Here is a 23157-nt window from a genome sequence, read left to right on the forward strand (position 1 = left end):
TCCTAAGGTGTTTGGTCTTTGCATGAAATACCAAATTTTGTGATAAGTTGAATAGCACTCATGGAATCACTATGCACTGTTGGTACACCTATATGGATCCCCAAATCTCCTTCTAGCCGATCAAGCCATATAGCCTCCTTGCAACCCTCTATGGCTGCAACATACTCGGCCTTTGTGGTAGACAAAGCAATGCAGTTCTACGTGAGACATCTAGGACATTGCACCACCTACAAAGGTGAACACATAACTAAAAGTGGATCTCCTGCTATCCACATGCCCTACATAGTCTGAATCTGTGTACCCAAGTACACACATCTCTCCTCTACCAAAGTAGATGCACATCTCGGTACCCTTCATGTACCTCATGATGCACTTAACTACCTCCCAATGCCTCTTTCCTAGATTAGCCATATATCGGCTAATGACTCCCACTGCAAATGCAATGTCTGGTCTAGTAGCTATCATAGCATACATAAGATTCCCAACTGCTGATGCATAAGGAACCTTGGCCATCATGGCCCTCTCCTCATCTAATTTGGGACTATCTGTCTGACTCAGTTTTACAAATGGAGGCAATGGCATACTTACTACATTCCTCCCCTCCATATTGAAATACTACAATACTCTAGTCATGCATGATATGCATACAAAAAATATGACCTGCAGGTCCCAAATCCTTCATGTCGAAGGCCTCATGCAACTTGGCCTTTAATGCATCTAGCTCATAAGTGTTCTTGCTAGCCAATAGCATATCATCCACATAAAGTGCCAAGAGTATCAGGCTATTATCCTTAGCCCTTTTAGTGTAGAGGGAGTGATAAATCTCACTTCTTCTGAAACTCTGGGACCAAATGAAAGCATCAAACTTCTCATACCATTATCTAGGTGCTTAAGGCCATAGACACTCTTTTTCAGCTTGCAAACCAAATGTTCTTTGCCCTTTTCTTCAAAGCCTTCTAGCTATACCATGTAAATTTCCTCATGCAGGTCCCCATGTAAGAAAGTTGTCTTGACATTCATGTGCATAAGCTCCATATCCTCTAATGCCACAAGTCCATGTACACATCTAAGTGTGGTCATCTTCACAACTAGAGAGAAGACCCTTCTCTTGCTTGAACCCTATAGCAACAAATGGGCCTTGTACTTAGGCACATCATTGCTTGTGACCTTCATCTTGTAGAGACCCATTTACATGGCAATGCTTTCTTTACATGTGGCAAAGAAACGTCTTCTTTTTCATGAGTGAATTCATCTCTAATTGCATAGCATACTCCCACTTGCACTGATCCTCGTGCATCATAGCCTCCCTATAGCAAGAAGGCTCCCTGCAATCAGTAAGCCTCACATAGTTTGGTCGTGAAACAAATCTCATAGTCAGTCTAGATACTCTAGCTGATCTTCTCAAGGGCATTTCAGCCTGCCATCCTGCCTACATATCAGCCACATTTGGCTCATCATTTCCACCAATAGACAATCCATCATCTACCCTTGATTATGTACTTGTGGGAGTACCTAGTGGCAACATTTCCTGCACATTCGATGCATGGACAACTTGGTGTCTATCAACATATGCAAGTGGATTCACATCCTAGAAAGGGATTCTCGTCATTTCCACATCCCTCATGGGTGTCTTATGCATCTTCTTCCCATTGAAGACCACATCATGGCTTTATATGGTATTGCTTCTGGATCCGAGAGACGATAGCCCATCTCTCCACTTTCACCATAACCTAGAAAGATGCATTTTCTAGACTTAGGATCTAGCTTCTTCCGAAGATCTTTTGGCACATGTGCATATGCCTCACACCCAAATATATCCAAATGAGAATAAGAGTGCTTCTTTCCACTCCATGCCTCTTTGGGAATACCACCATCCAAACTTGTACTAGGTGATCTATTGATCACATGCATTTCATTCTTCATTGCCTCAGCCCAAAAACCCCCAGAAAGACTTGTATTGGAAAGCATACATTGCAACCTTTCCTGAATGGTATGGTTCATCTTTTCTACAATTGGATTTTTCTTTGGAGTACCAAGGGACGTGAGCGGCCTCTTGATAAAGAAACTTTATCACTTTCATCAGACAATTGAATTTTTGTGAGAAGTTAAAATGGAGATCTTAGACATCATAGTGCATTTCAACACTATGTCTGAGGACTTTAAAATTGCATTTAGGGCCTTGAGAAATTCCCTCTAAATTGAGCTGCTACTACGGCTGTATTTTATTTCTTTTTGCATTTACACTCTAAATATTTCTTTCCTCCTCAAGACTCATGGTGTGAAATCCTAACTCCTCTCGATCTCCTAGAAGATCCTCTTATTAGTGTTCATTCCTTGGATCTAGATCAAATGTATCATGTTGTATATTGCATCATCTTGCTCATGATTTCTCTCCTCCTATTAGGTACATATTCACCTCTTGGGCTTCCCTCATAATCCTTCTCATCTTTGCTCGTGATTCTTTTAGCAATTGTCAATAGTTTTAATTCACCTGACTCATGAGGTCAATAATGCAATGCAACATGTCGCCTTTCATTTGGCTCCACCTCACCACTATGAATTAGAATACCACATATTGAAATTAATTTCAAATCTCGCACAAGGCCAATGATCCTTATAAGTACATATAAATATTTGTACCTCATTGTCTTGTGCATGGGTAGTGATTCAAATTGTCCATAGTCTCATATTAGGTATGCATAGTTGTCTACTTAGGTGACCAAAACAATTTTAGGGATGCTCTACCACATTTGAGGTGCTTGATGAAATCTACACACCACAAAAATTTCCCCCACAAAGTTTTATTATAATAATGTTTCTTTAATTATTATTTAGAAAGTATAATTTTCATACAAAATACTTGAAAAAACCTAAATGTTGATATATATTATCAAAGACTCTAACGATCAAAATAATCATTGATACTAAACAAGCATTGGTACAACCTTTGATTTAAGGATTGGTTTGATAATCATCCATATAAGTGTTATTTGATAACAATTATGTCAATGCTTTTAAGTGTAACTGGCTCCCAAGTTTTGTGTGAAAGCATGCTAGTCCATGTTCTTTATACTGTGTATACATGATTTAACATATGGGCCCTTATAATCATTTGTCTGTATAAAGACATTACTATGTGTTTTATTTTAAAAATTGGACCCAAGTATCTATAATTTCCCCTTAGGGTAAGGGCATAAAGTTTGGTGTAACAAGTCTATCTAGGACTTGACATGCCAAATCTTTATTGGTTTCTATAATCAAGATATATGCAAGGTTCCATCATTATTAGAGACTATTTACAACTTAAAAGTTGTTATCCCATGGTTTCTCGTAACATTTATCACTTGCAACTAATTAAATTTTCATAGGGTAAGTGTATATAGAGTTCCAAATGGTCCATATTTCAATTCACATCAATAAATGCCAAATATAAATAATGGTCTCTTTTAAGGGTAAGCATTTAGGATGGCTTAATGAGGTCTAGTCAAGATGAAACTTCACAGCAAATAGAGCTAGATTTTCATCCAACCTCAGCCTTGAAGTGAATTTTTGTTTTAATCATTTTTATACTTGAACTTGCAACGTACCCAACATTTCTTTATTCTCTTTGTACTTTGGTAAAATCCCGCAAACTATGCTCCCCCAAATCCCTCTTCAAAAGCCTCTTCCATTTCTCTCAATCCAAGGATCTGGTTGGCTTGAAGAAGGTTGGGCTTGGACTCTGGGCTTGGACTCCTCCACTCAAAAGCTAGGAGGTAAATATCCTTTCCCCCCCCTTGTCTTGTGTTGAAGGTTTGCAATGTTCCTTCCTTCTCTCCCCTCTCCTTTTCTATTTGTCTCTCCCCTTTCTTTTCATTTCTCAATTTCGTTTCTCTACATATCTAGCTCACCTGTCTTACTACCTAATGTTTCATGTGTGTACAAAAGCATACGATAAATCGAGACCTTCAAGGATATAAACATGCTTATGATAATAGTACCATTGCTTTCCTCAAAGCTAGTTTCTTTCAATGAATTAATGGTGGGATTTACAAATGTTTTTCCATTTGATTTGCTTGATGGTTTACCCTCCTAGAGAGAAGTAGATCATAAGATAGATATAGTCCTTGGATCTACTTCTGTTTGTGTTTAAACCACCATATATATTAGCCAAATGGAAGAACATGAGCTCAAAAGATAATTAACTATATATCTTAAGAAGGGCCTAATTAACTATAAACACAGCCATCCACAAATGGCTATGAAATTTTCTATTCCTATCACTAACAATACTAGTTGGGGTAGCCCATACAATCTATAGATATGCTCCACAAATAGCCTAGTTAATTTTGTAGTTTTATCCTCTTCATTGTTTGGAGTAAAAGGAGCCATCTTCGTCAACCAATCCAGAATTACCCACAGAGAATCATACCCCGTTTGTGTCCTAAGAAATGCAACAATAAAATCCATGGAGATAGTTTCCTATTTGCCAGATGGAATATCCAATGGATGTAGGAGACCTCCTTCCTTAGGGCATTCAACCTAGCATTTTTTGCACTTCAATACATAGTCTTGGATCTCCTTATCTATTCCAAGCCAAAAGAATTGCCTCTTAGAACTGCATAGGCCTTTTGAATTCTTAGGTGTCCAATACTCGGACTATGGCACCTAATGTCATTATTATTCATGCCACATACCCTAGCTTTGTACAACAAGTAGCCATCTTCAATACTATATTTTTTCCACTTGAGTCCTTTATCACCACCACCCTGTGGCATGTCACCATTTCCATTTGACTCCTTAGTGAAAGCTCCTCGATTTCTAAAATCCCTCCTTATAATTGCTTTCCATAGTTTAGAGAAGTGAGGATCAATCAACTCACCTTTGTTGTTTAAGGACGTAGGAAATCATTTTAGAATTGAATAAAAATCAATTAATCAACCATTAGCATTGGGCATAGCAAATATGCTAGCACATTAAACTTTCCCTTTTGATATGTTAATTGGATATCAAATTCGTATATTATTTCATCCCACCTAAATTAAGCTCTGGTTGGTTGCTGAATACTTTATTGATCAAAAAGTGATCTCAAATAGTGCGTCCATTTCTTTAAAGTGTAAACTATTGCATACGGTTCCTTCTCATATGTCAAGTAATTCCATTGGGCACAGTCTAAAGTTTTTGCTTTCAAAAGCCACGAGTTGACCATTTTGTAAACATACTGGCCAAATAGCAGAACCACTGGCATCTATTTCAACCATAAATGGTTCATTGGGATGCACTACCTTTGAGACAAGAGATGATTCTATATCCACTTTCAACTTCTCAAAGCACTTCTTTTGAGGTTTATCCCATATGAAGGTACTTTGCTTCCCCTTAAGCTGATCCGTCATTGAGATAGCAATCTTAGCATAATCTTGGATGAATCTTCTATAAAATATAGACAAACTTAAGATTATCTATAATTCTTCTAGGTTTGTAGGATGTGGCCATTCCAATATGGCCCTTACATTTTCAGGATCCATACGAATCCCTTCATGGGATATAATATGTTCCAAGTACCTCACTTCTTTTCAAAGAATTTACATTTGGATTCCTTAGCAAAAGAGAGTTATCTCTAAGCAATTGGAATACTTTTCTTAAATGTTCCATACGCTTTTTTTTCATTTTACTATAAATAAGCATATCATCTAAGAATACTACAACAAATTTTCCTAAATATGGACTTAAGGCACTTTACACCTACTTTTCATATGTGAAGACCAAACACTAGTAGAGAGAGAGGAGAGATGAGAAGACTTTAGGGAGAGGGGAAGGAAAGCAACTAGAGAGAGAGGAGAGATGAGAAGACTTGAGGGAGAGAGGAAGGTATGCAACTAGAGGAAGGTATGTGACTAGAGAGAGAGAGATATGCGACTAGAGAGGGAGCTCCATTAGAGAGAGAGAGAGCCCATTACATAGAGAAGAGGAGAGGAGTAGAGGGAGAGAGGTCGAATTCTTACAACTAAGAGTAGAACGACCCACGTGCAAGAGTGATAAACAAGAGCCTACCATGAGCAAGAGCGACAAATAAGAAGAGACGTACGAGAAGAATGAAGAGGGACGTACAAGAAGAAAGTATCAAGAAGAATGTTGAACACAAATTTGAATTCAAATTTATCTAGAAGAATGAATTCAAATTTCCCTCTCTTTTTTTAAAATTCAAATTTATTCGTGAGTGGGAGGAGTGGGCTAGTTTTTCTTATATATACTCTTCTTTCCATTCATTCATTCTCATTCTCTCCTCATTTCATTGAAGCAACCAAGAGCGGAAGAGCAAGGATAAGCGGAGCCTTACTCTTTTTACTTTTTCCATGTACTTGCAATTGTTTTTCTTTACTCGCAATTCTACAATTCTTCTTGTAATTCTTTTTCTATTCTTTTTCAATTAGTTTCTTGTTAGAGTTTTTGAGTTCTATTTCAATTAATTTCTTATTGAAATTTGTGTTCTAAATTTGAAAAGAGAGATAGAGAGAAAGAGAGAGCTAGAGAGAGAGAGGAGATAGAGAGAGAGTGTGAGAGAGAGAGCAAGAGATTAAGAGAGAAAAGAAAGGAGGGAGAGAAAGTAGGGGAGAGAGAGAGAGAGAGAGAGAGAAAGAGAAGGAAGAGAGGGAGGGAGGGAGAGAGATTAAGAGAGAGAAGAGGGTGGAGGGAGAGAGAGAGAGAATGAAAACTCAAAGAGTAAAAGAGAGAGAATGAAAACTCCTGGTGGCCGTGGCAGCAAGAGGAGGGGGTTTTTTTAGTAGGCATTACAATTCTTTTTAAATTAGTTTCTTATTTGAGTTTTTGAGTTCTATTTCAATTAGTTTCTTATTGAAATTTGAGTTTGTAAATTTGAAAAGAGAGAAAGTGAGAGAGAGAGAGAGAGAGAGAGAGAGAGAGAGAGAGAGAGAGAGAGAGGAGGTAGAGAAGGAGAGAGAGGGAGGGATATTAGGAGAGAGGGAGGGAGAGAGAGAGAGAGAGAAAGAGAGAGAGAAAGAAAGAAAGAGGAGGGAGAGAGAGCGATTAAGAGAGGGATGAGGGGAGGAAGAGAAAGAGTGAAAGAGAGTAGGGAGAGAGAGATTAAGAGATAGAAGAGGGAGGAGGGAGAGAAAGAGAGAGAATGAAAAGTCTTGCCGCCAGAGGAGAGAGTAGAGAGTAGGGAGGGAGCTCCTGAGGAGGGGGGAGAGAGAGAGAGATAGAGAATGAGAAATGAGAGAGAGAGAGAGAGAGAGAGAGAGAGAGAGAGAATGAGAAATGAGAGAGAATAGGGAGGGAGAAAAGAGAGAGGAGAGAGGGAAAGAGAGAAATTAAGAGAGAGAAGAGGGGCAATTGGTCGCCAAAGGGAGAGAGAGAATGAGAAATGAGAGAGAAGAGTAGGGAGGGAGAGAAAGAGAGAGAGGAGAGAGGGAGGGAGAGAGAGAGATTCACAGAGAGAAGAGGGGCTCCTTAAATGAGAGAGAAGAGTAGGGAGGGAAAGAAAGAGAGAGGAGAGAGAGGGAGAGAGAGATTAAGAGAGAGAAGAGGGTCTCTTGGCAGCTGTGGCTGCTAGAGGGAGGGAGAGAGTAGGGAGGGAGAGGGAGAGAGAGAGAGAAAAATGAGAGAGAAGAGAGGAGGGAGACTGAGGGAGAGAGAAAGGGAGAGAGAGAGAGAGAGAAAGAGAGAGAGGGAGAGAGAGGGAGAGAGAGAGAATGAAAGTTCTGGCAGAGAGGAGAGAGGGAAAGAGAGAAATTAAGAGAGAGAAGAGGGGCTCTTGGCAGCCGTGGCCACCAAAGGGAGAGAGAGAATGAGAAATGAGAGACAAGAGTAGGGAGAGAGAGAAAGAGAGAGAGGAGAGAGGGAGAGAGAGAGAGAGAGATTCAGAGAGAGAAGAGGGGCTCCTTAAATGAGAGAGAAGAGTACGGAGGGAAAAAAAGAGAGAGAGGAGAGAGGGAGAGAGAGATAAAGAGATAGAAGAGGGTCTCTTGGCAGCCGTGGCTGCTAGAGGGAGGGAGAGAGTAGGGAGGGAGAGGGAGAGAGAGAGAGAAAAATGAGAGAGAAGAGAGGAGGGAGACTGAGGGAGAGAGAAAGGGAGAGAGAGAGAGAAAGAGAGAGAGGGAGAGAGAGGGAGAGAGAGAGAATGAAACTTCTGGCGGCCGTGGCTGCCAGAGGGAGGAAGAGAGTAGGGAGGGAGAGAGAGAGATATATAGATAGATAGATAGAGAGAGAGAGAGAGAGAGAGAGAGAGAAATGAGAGAGAAGAGAGGAGGGAGACTGAGGGAGAGAGCGAGAGGGAGAGAGAGAGAGAAAGAGAAAGAGGGAGAGAGAGAGAATGAAACTTCTGGCGGCCATGGCCGCCAAGGGAGGGAGGTAGAGAGAGCGAGAATGAGAAATGAGAGAGAGGGAGAGAGAGAGAATGAAACTTCTGGCAGCCGTGGTCGCCAAGGGAGGGAGGGAGGGAGAGAGAGAGAGAGAATGAGAAATGAGAGAGAAGAGGGGAGGGAGAGAAAGAGAGATTAAGAGTGAGAAGAGGGACGGAGGAGAGAGAGAAAGGGAGAGAGGGAGGGAGGGAGGGAGAGAGAGGGAGGAAGGGAGGAAGGGAGGGAGAGATTAAGAGAGAGAATTCAGAGAGAGAGAGAGAGACAAAGAGAGGGAAAGAATGACAAATCCTAGCGGCCAAGAGGATTGAGGGAGGGAGGTAGAGAGGGTAAGAGAGAGAGAGAGAGTGAATTACAAATCCGAGAGAGAGAGAGAGAGAGAGAGAGAGAGAGAGAGAGAGAGAGAAAATGATAAATCATAGGTAGAGAGAGAAGAAGAGAGAGAGAGAGAGAATTACAAATCCTAGAGAGAGAGATTAAGAGAGAGAGAGAGGGAGAGAGAGAGAATGAAACCTCTGGCGGCCGTGGCTGCCAGAGGGAGGAAGAGAGTAGGGAGGGAGAGAGAGAGAGAGAGAAAGAGAGAGAGAAAGAAAGAAAGAAAGAAAGAGGAGGGAGAGAGAGCGATTAAGAGAGGGATGAGGGGAGGAAGAGAAAGAGTGAAAGAGAGTAGGGAGAGAGAGATTAAGAGATAGAAGAGGGAGGAGGGAGAGAAAGAGAGAGAATGAAAAGTCTTGCCGCCAGAGGACAGAGTAGAGAGTAGGGAGGGAGCTAGAGAGTAGAGAGTAGAGAGTAGGGAGGGAGCTCCTGAGGAGGGGGGAGAGAGAGAGAGAGATAGAGAATGAGAAATGAGAGAGAGAGAGAGAGAGAGAGAGAGAGAGAGAGAGAGAGAGAGAGAGAATGAGAAATGAGAGAGAATAGGGAGGGAGAAAAAGAGAGAGGAGAGAGGGAAAGAGAGAAATTAAGAGAGAGAAGAGGGGCAGTTGGCAGCCGTGGCCGCCAAAGGGAGAGAGAGAATGAGAAATGAGAGAGAAGAGTAGGGAGGGAGAGAAAGAGAGAGAGGAGAGAGGGAGGGAGAGAGAGAGATTCACAGAGAGAAGAGGGGCTCCTTAAATGAGAGAGAAGAGTAGGGAGGGAAAGAAAGAGAGAGAGGAGAGAGGGAGAGAGAGATTAAGAGAGAGAAGAGGGTCTCTTGGCAGCTGTGGCTGCTAGAGGGAGGGAGAGAGTAGGGAGGGAGAGGGAGAGAGAGAGAGAAAAATGAGAGAGAAGAGAGGAGGGAGACTAAGGGAGAGAGAAAGGGAGAGAGAGAGAGAGAGAAAGAGAGAGAGGGAGAGAGAGGGGGAGAGAGAGAGAGAGAGAAAGAGAGAGAGGGAGAGAGAGGGAGAGAGAGAGAATGAAAGTTCTGGCGGAGAGGAGAGAGGGAAAGAGAGAAATTAAGAGAGAGAAGAGGGGCTCTTGGCAACCGTGGCCACCAAAGGGAGAGAGAGAATGAGAAATGAGAGACAAGAGTAGGGAGGGAGAGAAAGAGAGAGAGGAGAGAGGGAGAGAGAGAGAGAGAGAGATTCAGAGAGCGAAGAAGGGCTCCTTAAATGAGAGAGAAGGGTAGGGAGGGAAAGAAAGAGAGAGAGGAGAGAGGGAGAGAGAGATAAAGAGATAGAAGAGGGTCTCCTGGCAGCCGTGGCTGCTAGAGGGAGGGAGAGAGTAGGGAGGGAGAGGGAGAGAGAGAGAGAGAGAGAAAAATGAGAGAGAAGAGAGGAGGGAGACTGAGGGAGAGAGAAAGGGAGAGAGAGAGAGAAAGAGAGAGAGGGAGAGAGAGGGAGAGAGAGAGAATGAAACTTCTGGCGACCGTGGCTGCCAGAGGGAGGAAGAGAGTAGGGAGGGAGAGAGAGAGATAGATAGATAGATAGAGAGAGAGAGAGAGAGAGAGAGAGAGAGAGAGAGAGAGAGAGAGAGAGAGAGAGAGAGAAGAGAGGAGGGAGACTGAGGGAGAGAGAGAGAGAAAGAGAAAGAGGGAGAGAGAGAGAGAATGAAACTTTTGGTGGCCATGGCCGCCAAGGGAGGGAGGTAGAGAGAGAGAGAATGAGGAATGAGAGAGAGGGAGAGAGAGAGAATGAAACTTCTGGCAGCCGTGGTCGCCAAGGGAGGGAGGGAGGGAGAGAGAGAGAGAGAATGAGAAATGAGAGAGAAGAGGGGAGGGAGAGAAAGAGAGATTAAGAGTGAGAAGAGGGACGGAGGAGAGAGAGAAAGGGAGAGAGGGAGGGAGGGAGAGAGAGGGAGGGAAGGAGGAAGGGAGGGAGAGATTAAGAGAGAGAATTCAGAGAGAGAGAGAGAGAGAGACAGAGAGAGGGAAAGAATGACAAATCCTAGTAGCCAAGAGGATAGAGGGAGGGAGGTAGAGAGGGTAAGAGAGAGAGAGAGAGTGAATTACAAATCCGAGAGAGAGAGAGAGAGAGAGAGAGAGAGAGAGAGAAAATGATAAATCATAGGTAGAGAGAGAAGAAGAGAGAGAGAGAGAGAATTACAAATCCTAGAGAGAGAGATTAAGAGAGAGAATAATAAATCTCTAGAGAGAGAGGTGGAGAGAGAGAGAGAAATAATTAAAAATCCTAGGGAGAGAGAGAGAGATGAAGAGAGAGAATGATAAATCCTAGCGGCTATGGGAGGGAGAGAAAGAGAGACTTGAGATAAACTAAGAGAGAGAATGAGTGGGATGAGGAGAGAGAGGAAGAGACATAAGAGTTGAGAGAGAGAGAGAGAGATTAAGAGAGAGAATGAGGTGTCTTGACTATGGCTACAGAGAGAATTAGGAGTCCAGAGAGAGAGAGAGAGAAAAAGTTCAAAGGAAAGAGAGAAAGTTTTATATATTTACATGTTTTATATTATACTTTTAAAAATTTATAAAAGAGTGAATTTATGGTTTGTTTTGAAGGTGAGATAATATTTTTATATATATTCATCTTTTAAATTGAAAAATGTTAACTTTTCTTTAGATACTTGCTCTTCATTTCTCTCACATGTAGGTTTAGCCTCTACATCAAAACCCCTTCTTTTGCATATTTAAGCCTCTTAAACCCCAGCACATTAAAATGAACACAAAAAAAGAAATTATTTATTACTTTTCTTCGCTTCGACGGTTGGTTTAGCATAGATTAGATTGCCTTAGAGGAGAGATAATTCTCCAAGTTGCCAATCGAAGACATGCTCAAATTTTTCTAACTAGTTCCTAATCGTTGTCAACCCCTTCGCTCACATGCAGTTTCACACTCATAACATGCTATTAAATAAGACCTTTTACCATTTACCAAGAAGTTTATCAGTGGGCAGATTGCATGAGTAGATAGCAGATATCAGTGGACAGATTACATGTCATGGGGCATATTGGAGCTTGATGATTATAGTGGTCATTTTATTTCATTGTAAATCTTTATTGATTATTTTTATTGCATTTGTACAGATATTTAAGCTCATTTATTGTCATAAAGAACCTTATAAAGCCTTCTAGGCTATTTTTCACATTTATTGCCATATGAAGCGCCTTGTAATAAACCCGACCATTCACTATTTAATGAGTATCAGTGGGCTGCATAAGTGGATATCAGTGGAACAGCTTTTAGTGGGTAGATTGCATCAGTTTGGTATCAGTGCACTGATATCAATGGATGGATAGATTACATGTCATCATGAAGATTGAAGCTTTATCACTAGAGGGCATTATAAAATACTTTGTAAAGCCCTCTCCACTATTAGTCACATTTATTGCCATATGAAGCCTTGTAAAGCCTTTTGGGTTGTTTTCCACATTTATTGTATCAAGCCTTGTATATTATACTTTACTTATATGTATCTAAATTCTTCATCATCTTTTCTTGTAGGATTATGGAGCAATCAACTAATGTGGGGCCTAGTCTAAATGACTCTGAGATTACATGTCATCATGAAGATTGAAGCTTTATCACTAGAGGGCATTATAAAATACTTTGTAAAGCCCTCTCCACTATTAGTCACATTTATTGCCATATGAAGCCTTGTAAAGCCTTTTGGGCTGTTTTCCACATTTATTGTATCAAGCCTTGTATATTATACTTTACTTATATGTATCTAAATTCTTCATCATCTTTTCTTGTAGGATTATGGAGCAATCAACTAATGTGGGGCCTAGTCTAAATGACTCTGAGATTAGAGCATGGGTCTCTGATGTCACTTTGAATTTGAAAGGAAAGGAATATAGCCCCAATGGCTTTGGTAGGTGGACTCGATATCACATGGGCAGAAGAGCTTGGTTTCTTCATCAAAAGGAAAAGAGACTCTTTCTACTTATGTCAAAAAGGGAGTTCAATGATGTTGACGATCCATGGGATGCTACATTCTTCAAGAAAGATATGACTTCAAGCCTTGTATTAGGCATAATGATAGAGCCAAAAGAGACATTTATGGATATTTTCACAAAGAGTTCAGATCCTGAAGTTGGCGGTCTTCATTTTGTTGTGTCAAGGAGAGACTCAAAGACCTTTGTGATGCCTCCTCCTCAACCATCAAAGTTTCCAGAGCTGCAAAGTGCATTGGAGGCTCTTGCATTTACTTGGGAGTGATTTCCTAGTGTGGTGGCAAAAAGGATGCATGCAAAGATTATGTTTGAGTACTTTCAGGATGCACAATATGCTCCTCAGATTCAAGGATCTTCACATGAAGGAGATCAAGCACAGGACTTCGATGCAGGGGTAAGAAGAACATGCACACTGTCACAAACGTGTAGAACATGAGCGCAAACTTCTAGAGCAAGAAATGGTGGATGTCACTAAGGATGATGAAACACAAGCCTTGAGTGCACAGGAATTAAAAAAAATTAAAGAAGATGAAGGTCAATCCACTGCAGTTATGCTAGAAGCTCTTGCTAGCAAACCACGACATGAAATGCAAAAGACTAGTACTGCAAGAGCCACGGTTCCAAGCATTAGAAAAAGGCATCGTCCCACTGTAAAGAAAAATCATGTGGATAGAAAACGGTTAAAAGAAGAGAAAGATGAAGAAGACTTAGAACCCGAAGCTAAAGATGATCAGGATGAACTCACATCAATCAAAATTCTCAATCTGCATCTTACTAAAGCAATAACATATGATGATGTGGAATATATCTGGGGTCAACGGAAATGGTTTGTGAATGCCAGAGATGTGGAAGCTGCAGCTGTCTTTACTAATAGGTGAAACCTTGATATATCCTATGCACTGCAAATATACGAGACTTTGAGAGATGGAAAGAAACTTGTGGCAAGCAACGTGGTCCTGTGTCCAATAATGTTTTGTCCAATCAAAAATAGCTTTTTGGATCAAATTACATTTACAGGGCCTACACATTTTGAGGAAACCTTCACTCAATTCTTTAAAGACACTCTTAAAAATATTCCACATGAACAAGGCCAAGAGGCACAAGGTGAGAATATGTTAAAGGAAGCAAAGAAGGAATTCCTCCTTAATTGCAGATTCCAGCCCATTGATGGTCAATATTGGGCTTATGCTTGTCATCAAATCACCAAAGAAGCAAAGGAGGTCAAAAGACTCACTTCAGCATAATTTACAGAGATAACTTCATTCCATTGTTATTCTACAACCATCTGTATATTCAAGCATGAGATCAAGTATTTGATTAAGTCCGAAAGACTTAATCATTATGTCCATGGAAAGCGTAAGATATCCTCAACATCAGAGGTCTTACAGAAGGCAAGGGTTGTATGGACAACATTTAGTTCTCCAAATCCTGATTTGAAGAGAAAGGTCATAAAAGCAGATGCTGACACACTCACAAACTTCTATACTTCTTTGAGTGTAGTTGTGCCTAAGGGAACTCAAGAGCGAGAAAAAAATATGACAAGCCTCAAGGTGGTGAGAGACAGATATGCCGACTACACTTTCATCATTTTTTGTCTTGTTGAAGTGTTCAATGAGATGCTTGAAGCATGCATTGCATGTGAGTGTGGAGAGTTGACTTATGAAGCTCCTTTGTTTGTCTCCAAAAAGTCAAAGCTAATGGATAAGAAAAAGTTGACTGCAAGGATGTGGAGGCCTATAAAGTACTTACCTGACAAGTATGCATCCATGGCAGCACAAAAAATTTTAAAGAAAGAATGGTTTTTTGGAAAGAAAGACAAAGAGAACTGCTTGGAAGAATGCATCAATGTATAGGTGAGGCATGATGCAGTGCATAGTGCCATTAAGTATTTGCTGTTAGAGAAACAAATCCCACTTAGTCATTGTAACATTGACTATAATGTGGTCAAGCATATAGCTTCTTTGTCAACACCCAAGGTAAAGGTATGGGCAAACAGGTGGATTAAAAAGGATGAAGATGGGTCAGAAATAGTAACCTCTTACATAAGAAAAGAAATCCCACAACAGGTGGTTGCATATGTGGAAAGATTAATTAGCGAGATAAGGATGCCAAAAGATATGCACCAAAGCTTTCAATTCAATGTAGAGGTTACGTCAGAGTCTAGAAAGCTTGTGAACTTCAGAGGAGTTTCAGAAGATGACCATCAAGAATGAGTCAGCATGGGACAAAAGCCACAACTATTCTTCATCAATGAAGTTTCTAGCGATGATATCCATAACTTCATTGATAGAATAGTATATACCACAATTAGCAAAGTGGCAATTTACAACATTGTCATTTTTGTTGATAAACAAGACAAAGAAGCCATGCAGGTTACTCTAGAGCGAGCATATTCATCATATTTGAAGATCTATAGTGGTGTTTATGCAGCAAAGAGAGACTCGGTTCTCCAGCTACGAGTGGTCAGCATAGTCCCGTGTAGTCCCCAGCTACGAGTGGCCAGCGTACGAGCTCGACACGACAAGGTAGCAGGGAGAGCGGTGGGGGATGCATGGCACAGTGCTTTGGGTCATGTGGTGGTGGGGAGGATGATGATTTAGATGATTTAGACGTGCCTCTGGGTGATGGTACGATTTATTATGACATCACTAAGACAGGAGGCATCTTGATGGATGCGCGGGGGAAGGACATCATGGCCTTCATGCGCTCTATAATTGCTAACAATTACAGAGATTGCTTTATCCACTACAAAGACCACCCAAAGAGGTTGGCTGATGAGACCCTCGCTATTGTTCGCTCTAGGTATCCTAACCCCCCCAATCGCCAGCTCATAAATAAATGGGAGAAGTCAAAGATTGTTATGATACTTAGCAATAAAAGATCTTCGCTTAAGAGGCAGGTACTAGCGGAGCTTGCCAGGCTTGAGGCAGGTCAACCACCAAGGGGCCCGCCCCACACCACTCACAAGCGTGAGTGGAAGAAGGCAATGAAGTCAGCGAGGGAGGACCCCAGTCTGCAACACGTGGAGGCACGGAGGATCCAGATGGAGGAATATGGAAGCGCGCATTTTGGAGCAAGGGGTGTTGAATCATGGGAGGCCCAATTTGTAAGTATCGATCTCAAATTATATTGCTTATGTAGTTTCTTAGGAGGTTGGTTGTTTCTTTGTACTAATCCCTCCGCAAAGTGTGTCGCGGTCATGTAGCTTGAGATCGTGGGCAGATACCCTACTCCAGTGGAGACAACCTACCACTGCCACCATCACAGAGGAGATACATGGAGGCACTTCTATGATGACGGGTTGATTACTGAGGAGCAGTATACCCGAGCTACTGGAGCGGCCCCTCGGGGGGGTCACTATGTATAAACCCTCTATATCACGTGCGTTCAAGGCCTATATTTAAAGTCCCTTATCTGTAAAAAATTTCATTAATAAAATGTATCCCTTTTCTATACAAATCTGTAAATTTTTTCCAAAACTATTTTAAATAGTCCCTTATGTATATTTATTTCTGTAAATTTTAGAAATAAAAAAAATCCTTCTGTTGAACTCACGTGATCCCAGGTATTTGAAAGTAATTAAATAATGCCAAAATTATAAGTAAAGATTTGAATTTTCATACATTGATATATGTTGTCCCTTGTTTACAGGCCCGTGCACAAGACGATGAGGAAGAGGAGGAAGGAGGCGCAGAAGGGAGCGAGGACCTGGAGAACATAGATTAGTCGTATAAGTAGTGCTAGCTACTCTTTTTTGTACTTAAAGCCACTAGCTTGGCTTTGTGCCTCTTGTATATACACTCCTCTTATTTTTTGTACTTGAAGCCACATGACATAGCTTAGCTTCGTGCTATATGTATATACAAGCACTTTTTGAGCTTTCAATTTTACTACGTTTTGGAGTTGTAATGTTTTATTTGGAATTGTAATTAAAATGCGATTGGCTGTAAGAATTGAATTACACAATGTGGATATGGGATTCTTGTAACTATATAGCATACACAACATACACAGTATTCTGTAAAATTTAAACAAAAAAAAAGTGCGTCTATCAGTGCGTTTAAAAACGCGTTTATATACGCGTCTGTCTGTTCGACTTGCGTCTATATGTGCGTCTATAAACGCGTTTATAAGCACGTCTATGTATGCGTCTAACTGTGCGTCTATACGTATGTGTGTCTGATATATAGACGCGCAATTAGATGCGGGTCTCCAGACGCAAAAATAGACGCGCAAATAGACGCACCTGTAAGTTTTTTATTTAGTTCATGAAATGCATCTATGCGCGCGTCTATGGGTGCTTTGTCTTGTTGTGTAGACTACTTTCTTTTGACTTATGAAATGTTGATGTACTTACTTTCTAGACTACTTCTTTTATAAATGTACCACTGGGCACTAACTACTATACTAAGGGTCCCTTTCCAACTTGTATTTTGAGTAGAATACCAAAGCTTTTACACTTAGGAAAATTTTCATTTTTTCACAAGTTTCATAAGATTTTATGTTAAAGGCTAGACAAGATTGCATTATAGGTGACAATCCTTCATCAATAGGTGACCATCATTCCAACAACATGCACTATGATAGTTAGCACAAGATCATGGATACCAAGGCTTTTTTACTTAGGAAATTTTAAATTTCTTCACAAGTTTCATAAGATTTTATGTTAAAGGCTAGATAAGATTTGCATTATAGGTGACAATCCTTCATCAATAGGTGACCATCATTCCAACAACATGCACTATGATAGTTAGCACAAGATCGTGAACATCTAAAAATTTGGCAGACTCAAAGTAAGTGAATTCATCAACCATGGTTTATCCAATTTTGCTACTTTGTAAGTATTATGGTTAAAAATGAGATAGACCGATTATTGTTTGGTAAGTATTGTGGTCAAAAGCAAGATGAATGATGTAATTTTAAAAGGAAGTTGACGCCATCCATTTTCAATTGTATACACCACCTATTTTGGGATGCAAAGGTAGTTATAATTGCAAAAAAGATAATGTGCATGTCCTAGTTGATGCCTTCATAACTTCTTGATATAGTTAGCACCCAAGGAAGTGTGGAAATGAATTGATACCACTACAAAATTTGTATAAGCCTCCAATATGAATGGATTTCCAATACATAAACTCTCAGCATATATGTTGACATATGCATGGAAGACACTTGTTTGTAAAAACACATTAATTTTGACATGAACTTACCCGGTGGATAAATGTATGAGAATACCTCCCATAGACATGGCACATATTTAACCATTTCCAAGAGAATGATGAAGGGTTTGATGGCACATGATGATGGAGGACATTCTTATATGATATAGCATGGATTTGATGGCATCATGTTATGTCATATATAGGTTAAGTGGATTGTACCAACATAGATATTTTATATGGATAATGGGTATAAAGGCTCAATTCATCAAAGAAAAATTTTGTCTTCCTTTCTATCCTCTAAGGTTTCCAAAAAATGTATTTGTGAATTATTATGCAATGTACAATATTAGAATCTTCTAGAATTTTAATGTTAAAATTTGTATTGTTGTTAATCCAATCTATCCAATTTCCATGCTGATACAATTCATACTTAGTGACCATGCTCTCTTACATTTCTTAAAAGAATATGAATCAAGCTTTTAATTTGCATTTTATATGATGATGAAATGGGTATATTACAAATGGAATTTGGACTTTCCAAAGTCCATTTGGATTTAGAAGACTAAATAATTGTTTACATAAGCTGTCAACCGAAGTATCTTGGCCTATGAAGATGGGTGCAATAATTGCCAGCTTGGTGTGCAACTTTAGGTCAAGCTAAGCAAGTGAGAAGATGAAAGATAATTGTCGACGAGTACAACTTTAAAGCTAAAATAGCTTGTAATAATTGTCCAAGCATATGCCTTCGTTTTGAGTGACATCAGTCTTCATTCTAGGATAATACTCCTTCTGATTGAGTTTGAGGTTGTCAGCCCAGCCATACTCTTGATTTGCAGTGAGTGTCATATCTTGCTTGTCAATAGGCCCCAGTTCGTCCACGATATGCCTTCCCCTGTCTTCCTGGAGCTGAATTCAGGGATGCTTTGTTACGAAAGCCGCCAAGAGATCCACTCACGTCACAAAAGACGATGCAGGTTAAAGAATGACCAACCTGAATATAAGATGACTTTTTCTCCGATTCTGTCTTGGGGTCTTTGCTTGATTGAACTGCCGCCAAAGCAAATAATTCATCAACACCCCGAAATGTACACTATTTGAGATCCAGGACATTCGCAGAGCTTATTAATGGTAGAAGCTACAATTTCTCATGCAATGAAAGCAGTGGAATAGAGACCTGCACAAGCTGATCCAGGCTTTGTGCTTTCAGCTCGCTCCAAATCTACAAAAGCTAGCCGGATATCCGAGTATCAGATCGGCTAAGGATGTGCATAAATTAAAGAGATTATAATGCATGGTCGATGTATCGCGTTAACCCCCTTAGGGTGGACGCAGACTCCAAAATGATGATCATCAGAGACAACAAAAAAAACTCGAATTCACTTAGTAATTGGCGTCGATTGTTAACATCTGGGCGACTACTGCATTTCTTAACGCCGTTAAATTAGGCCTTAAAAGGAATTAAATGACGTTGTTTCTCGGTCTCACATAAGAACGGTTAGTGCAGCATACCGAAACTATATTGATCTGTTTGCTTGAGTTCACGGATATGAGAAACTCAAATAAGTTCATCATATGAAATGAAAATTTCACTAATTGGAGAAAGTTCAAGTGCCAATACTTAATATGCGCCGGACGCCCTGATTGAATTCTTCGATTGTTATATTGCCCGGCCCCATATCGAGAAATCTGCCAAGCCGATCCAGCGCAGGTATCTGAGAAATGTATGTGGGGTACTAAGATAATTGAAGCTTCCTTGGAGAGCCATTGCATGCGTGAGCGGCAATAAGAATGGGAAGAAACGGACGTACAGCAAACTTCGGCCGAATACCTTAACTAAGGCGGCATATACGTTAAATCAATGATAGCGTACCTCAAGGCCAGGTCCATTTCGTGGAGCTTGGGGGGGCATCCGAGGGATTGGGTGAGGACGTGAGGGAGCAAAGCTCTACGGATTTGGGAGCCTTGGAGGTCACAGTTGGATCGGGCAGCAGCTTGAAAGGCTCGAAGGAAGGTCTCAAGGGGAACATGGTGGATGGAAGGAGAGGCAGGGTGGCGCGATTTGGTGAGGAAGAGGTGCTCATCGCCCAGGCTCGTCAGCCCGAAGAACGACATATCTTCTTCTTCTGCTTCCTGTGTATGCTTGTCTGCTTGCCTCTGTTTCTTGTAGCCTGGAGCTTGCAAGAGACACGTCCATGCATGCATGGCCACCCCACGTCCATTCATGTCCCTAGGGCGCATTTAGACCAACCACGCGGCACCCATGGAAAGAGAAATGCTTGTCACCGACGGCCATCGCACGCTGTGGTTCACACCACCTGGTGTCCCCATGACTTATATCGTATACTACCAGTAATTGTCAACAAAGCTTTATTTAGCGTAATAAGTCGGCGTCAGTTCAAAATCCGGTCTTTAGGTGCCGAACATAATTTTTTTGTGTCAGTATCCGTGGTCCTCCCTCCTATTAGGCCACCTAGGATGGTATCCTTTTGGATACTCTTGGTCAGCTTAGGCACATGTCTCACATGTTTCAAAACAAATGCAGACCCATTTGCAAAAGAAAACTTTATGTCACTAGGTTGTGTGAACCTAGCTTTAGTGACATGCTTGAGGAAGGCATTGAAAATGGCAACCTCTCGCATTTTTAGATATTAAGGGCCCTGCGGGAGAGGCATGAACATCAATCAACTTTTTGCATTTGAGATGTAACTGGTGGGAGGGAGCTCACCATGCCCGCCATCTTCCAGCTAGACTCTAACTTCTGAGGATCTTCTCAAGTTAGAGAGCGATGTATAGCCCAAGTCAAAGTTAACACTGACATACAAGTATCCTGATCTAATCTTCTTAGAAAGAAGCACCGATGATCGGATGAGTGATATTGATTTCTATCCCACTGTGGACCTTGACAACCTCACCCTCCAAGACTCTAATCATTTGTCAAGGGCTCAACTCGGCCAATAAGAAATGAATAATGAAACTAAAATCAATTACTTTGCAAGTCAATATCATGAAGAAAAGCTTACGTATCTCAGCTATCGTGACAATCATCTCAATGAAAGAGTACACAATGCACAATGAACATAGCCTGGTATAGTGGTAAAGTGGGTGCTTCTTCTTCTATACTATCTATTAAGGAGGGAGAGAGGCATATCGAGCCAACGTGGTGGGATGCTGGAGACTTGGGAAGAGAGGAGGGAGGTTCGCAGGAGGCTCGGAAGAAACTCTAGAGGTTCGGGGGAGGAGGGAGGTTTGGGGAGAGAAGGGAGGTTCCAAATGCCATGTGGTGAGCCGCAAGAGGGCGAGGAGAAAACAATCTGTTTTAGTCAGAGAAGACAATGCCATGTGGAACTACGATGTGGAACCACGTCAAGTAGGAGTGAATGCAACGGTTGGAGTGGGGGTGCATGCGACACATGGTGCACACAGAGTAATGATTACAGCTTGCGTGACACATGGCACACACTACGAGGCATAGCAAAGTAAATGAGGGGGCGCCATGTTGGCAACCGACGGTCTACAGACATGGCGGCCAACGAAGAGTGACACATGGCATGGCGCAGGACTACGATGCAACGCGGGTGACTTGCAGTCTGCACACGTGTCGGTTCACGGATGGTGACGTAAGAGAGACAGAGATATGAGAGAGAGAGAGAGTGTGAAAGAGAGAGAGAGAGAGAAAGTAGAGAGAGATAAGAGTGAGCGATAGAGAGAGAGAGAGGGGGAGAGAGAGAGAGAGAGAGAGAGAGGCAGAGGAGGAGGAGGAGGAAGAGTGAGCGAGAGATGAGAGAGAGAGTTAGAGAGAGAGAGGGAGAGAGAGATAAGAGAGAGAGTTAGAGAGAGAGATATAAGAGAGAGAGAGAGAGGATATAAAATATATTATATATTATTTAATATATTGTAAAATATAATATATTATGAATATATATTATACTATATAATGTATAATACAGTACATTATATATTATATATATTGAGAGAGAGAGAGAGATAGCATGAAAGAGAGAGAGAGAGAGAGAGAGAGAGAGAGAGAGAGAGGGAGAGGAAGAGAGAGCGAGAGATTTAGAGAGAGAGAGGTTAGAGGACAGAAAGAGAGATAGAGAGAGAGACAGAGAGAAAGAGATAAGAGAGGGAGTTAGAGAGACAGAGATATAAGAGAGAGAGAGAGGATATAAAATATATTATATATTATTTAATATATTGTATAATATAAGATATTATGATTATATATTATACTATATAATATATAATACATTACATTATCTATTATATATTTAGAGAGAGAGAGAGATAAGAGAGAGAGTTAGAGAGATAGAGATATAAGAGAGAGAGAGAGGATATAAAATATATTATATATTATTTAATATATTGTATAATATAAGATATTATGATTAATATATATAATACATACATTATATATTATATATTTAGAGAGAGAGAGAGAGAGAGACGAAGATAAGAGCAAACACACACACACACACACACACACACACACACAGAGCAGGGGGACGAGCAAGTGAGAGAGAAGCGAGAATGAGAGGGAGAGAGAGAGAGAGAGAGCCTGGTATATATATATATGTATACATATATATACATATGTGTATATGTATATATATACATATATATACATGTGTATATATATACATATATATACATGTATATATATATATACATATATACATATGTATATATATATATATATATATAATTATATACAAGAGGAAAGAGAAGAGACGAGAGAGAGAGAGAGAGAGAGAGGTGGGGGGGGGAGAGGAGCGAGAGAGAGAGTGAGAGATAAGAGAGAGAGTTAGAGAGAGAGAGAGAGGTAATATATTTATATATATTATATATATATACATGTATATTATATTATATAGATATAATGAGAGTATTATCATATTTTGATTATAGATAATATATGGTATATTATATTTAATATATGTATATATATATTATTATACACAACTTTTTTATTTGTTATTTATTTATATATCCCTCTCTCTCTATATATTTTTCATTATATATATATATAGGAGAGAGAGAAAACAAAGAGAGAGAATGAGAGACGAGAGAGACAGAGAGAGAGTGAGTGAGTGAGAGAGAGAGAAAACAAAGAGAGAGAGAGAATGAGAGACGAGTGAGAGAGAGAGAGAGAGAGAGAGAGAGAGACAAAGAGAGAGAGAATGAGAGACGAGAGAGAGAGAGAGAGAGAGAGAGAGAGAGAGAGAGAGTGAGTTAGTGAGTGAGTGAGAGCGGGGGGTGAGCAAGCAAGTCAGGCAGCGAGAATAGAGAGAGAGGGAGAGAGAGAGAAGAGAGAGAGGGGATA

The 23157-nt window shown here is 40.6% G+C and overlaps 1 protein-coding gene across 1 annotated transcript; it reads right to left on the reverse strand.

The window, feature by feature from the left end:
* Positions 1 to 18545: 18545 nt before the first annotated feature.
* LOC147900287 (uncharacterized) lies at positions 18546 to 19949 on the reverse strand. Its single transcript, XM_087376611.1, has 4 exons — positions 19708 to 19949; positions 19456 to 19523; positions 18829 to 18884; positions 18546 to 18743 (listed from the first exon to the last, which is right to left on the reverse strand). Exons 1-4 carry the CDS (start codon positions 19947 to 19949, stop codon positions 18546 to 18548), a joined length of 564 nt encoding a protein of 187 aa, XP_087232737.1.
* Positions 19950 to 23157: the final 3208 nt, after the last annotated feature.

The sequence above is a fragment of the Dipteris shenzhenensis genome, chromosome 7 (assembly GCF_047967505.1).
Source record: "Dipteris shenzhenensis isolate YYH24624 ecotype China chromosome 7, Dip_SZ_1.0, whole genome shotgun sequence".
In the NCBI taxonomy this organism is placed as follows: domain Eukaryota; kingdom Viridiplantae; phylum Streptophyta; class Polypodiopsida; order Gleicheniales; family Dipteridaceae; genus Dipteris; species Dipteris shenzhenensis.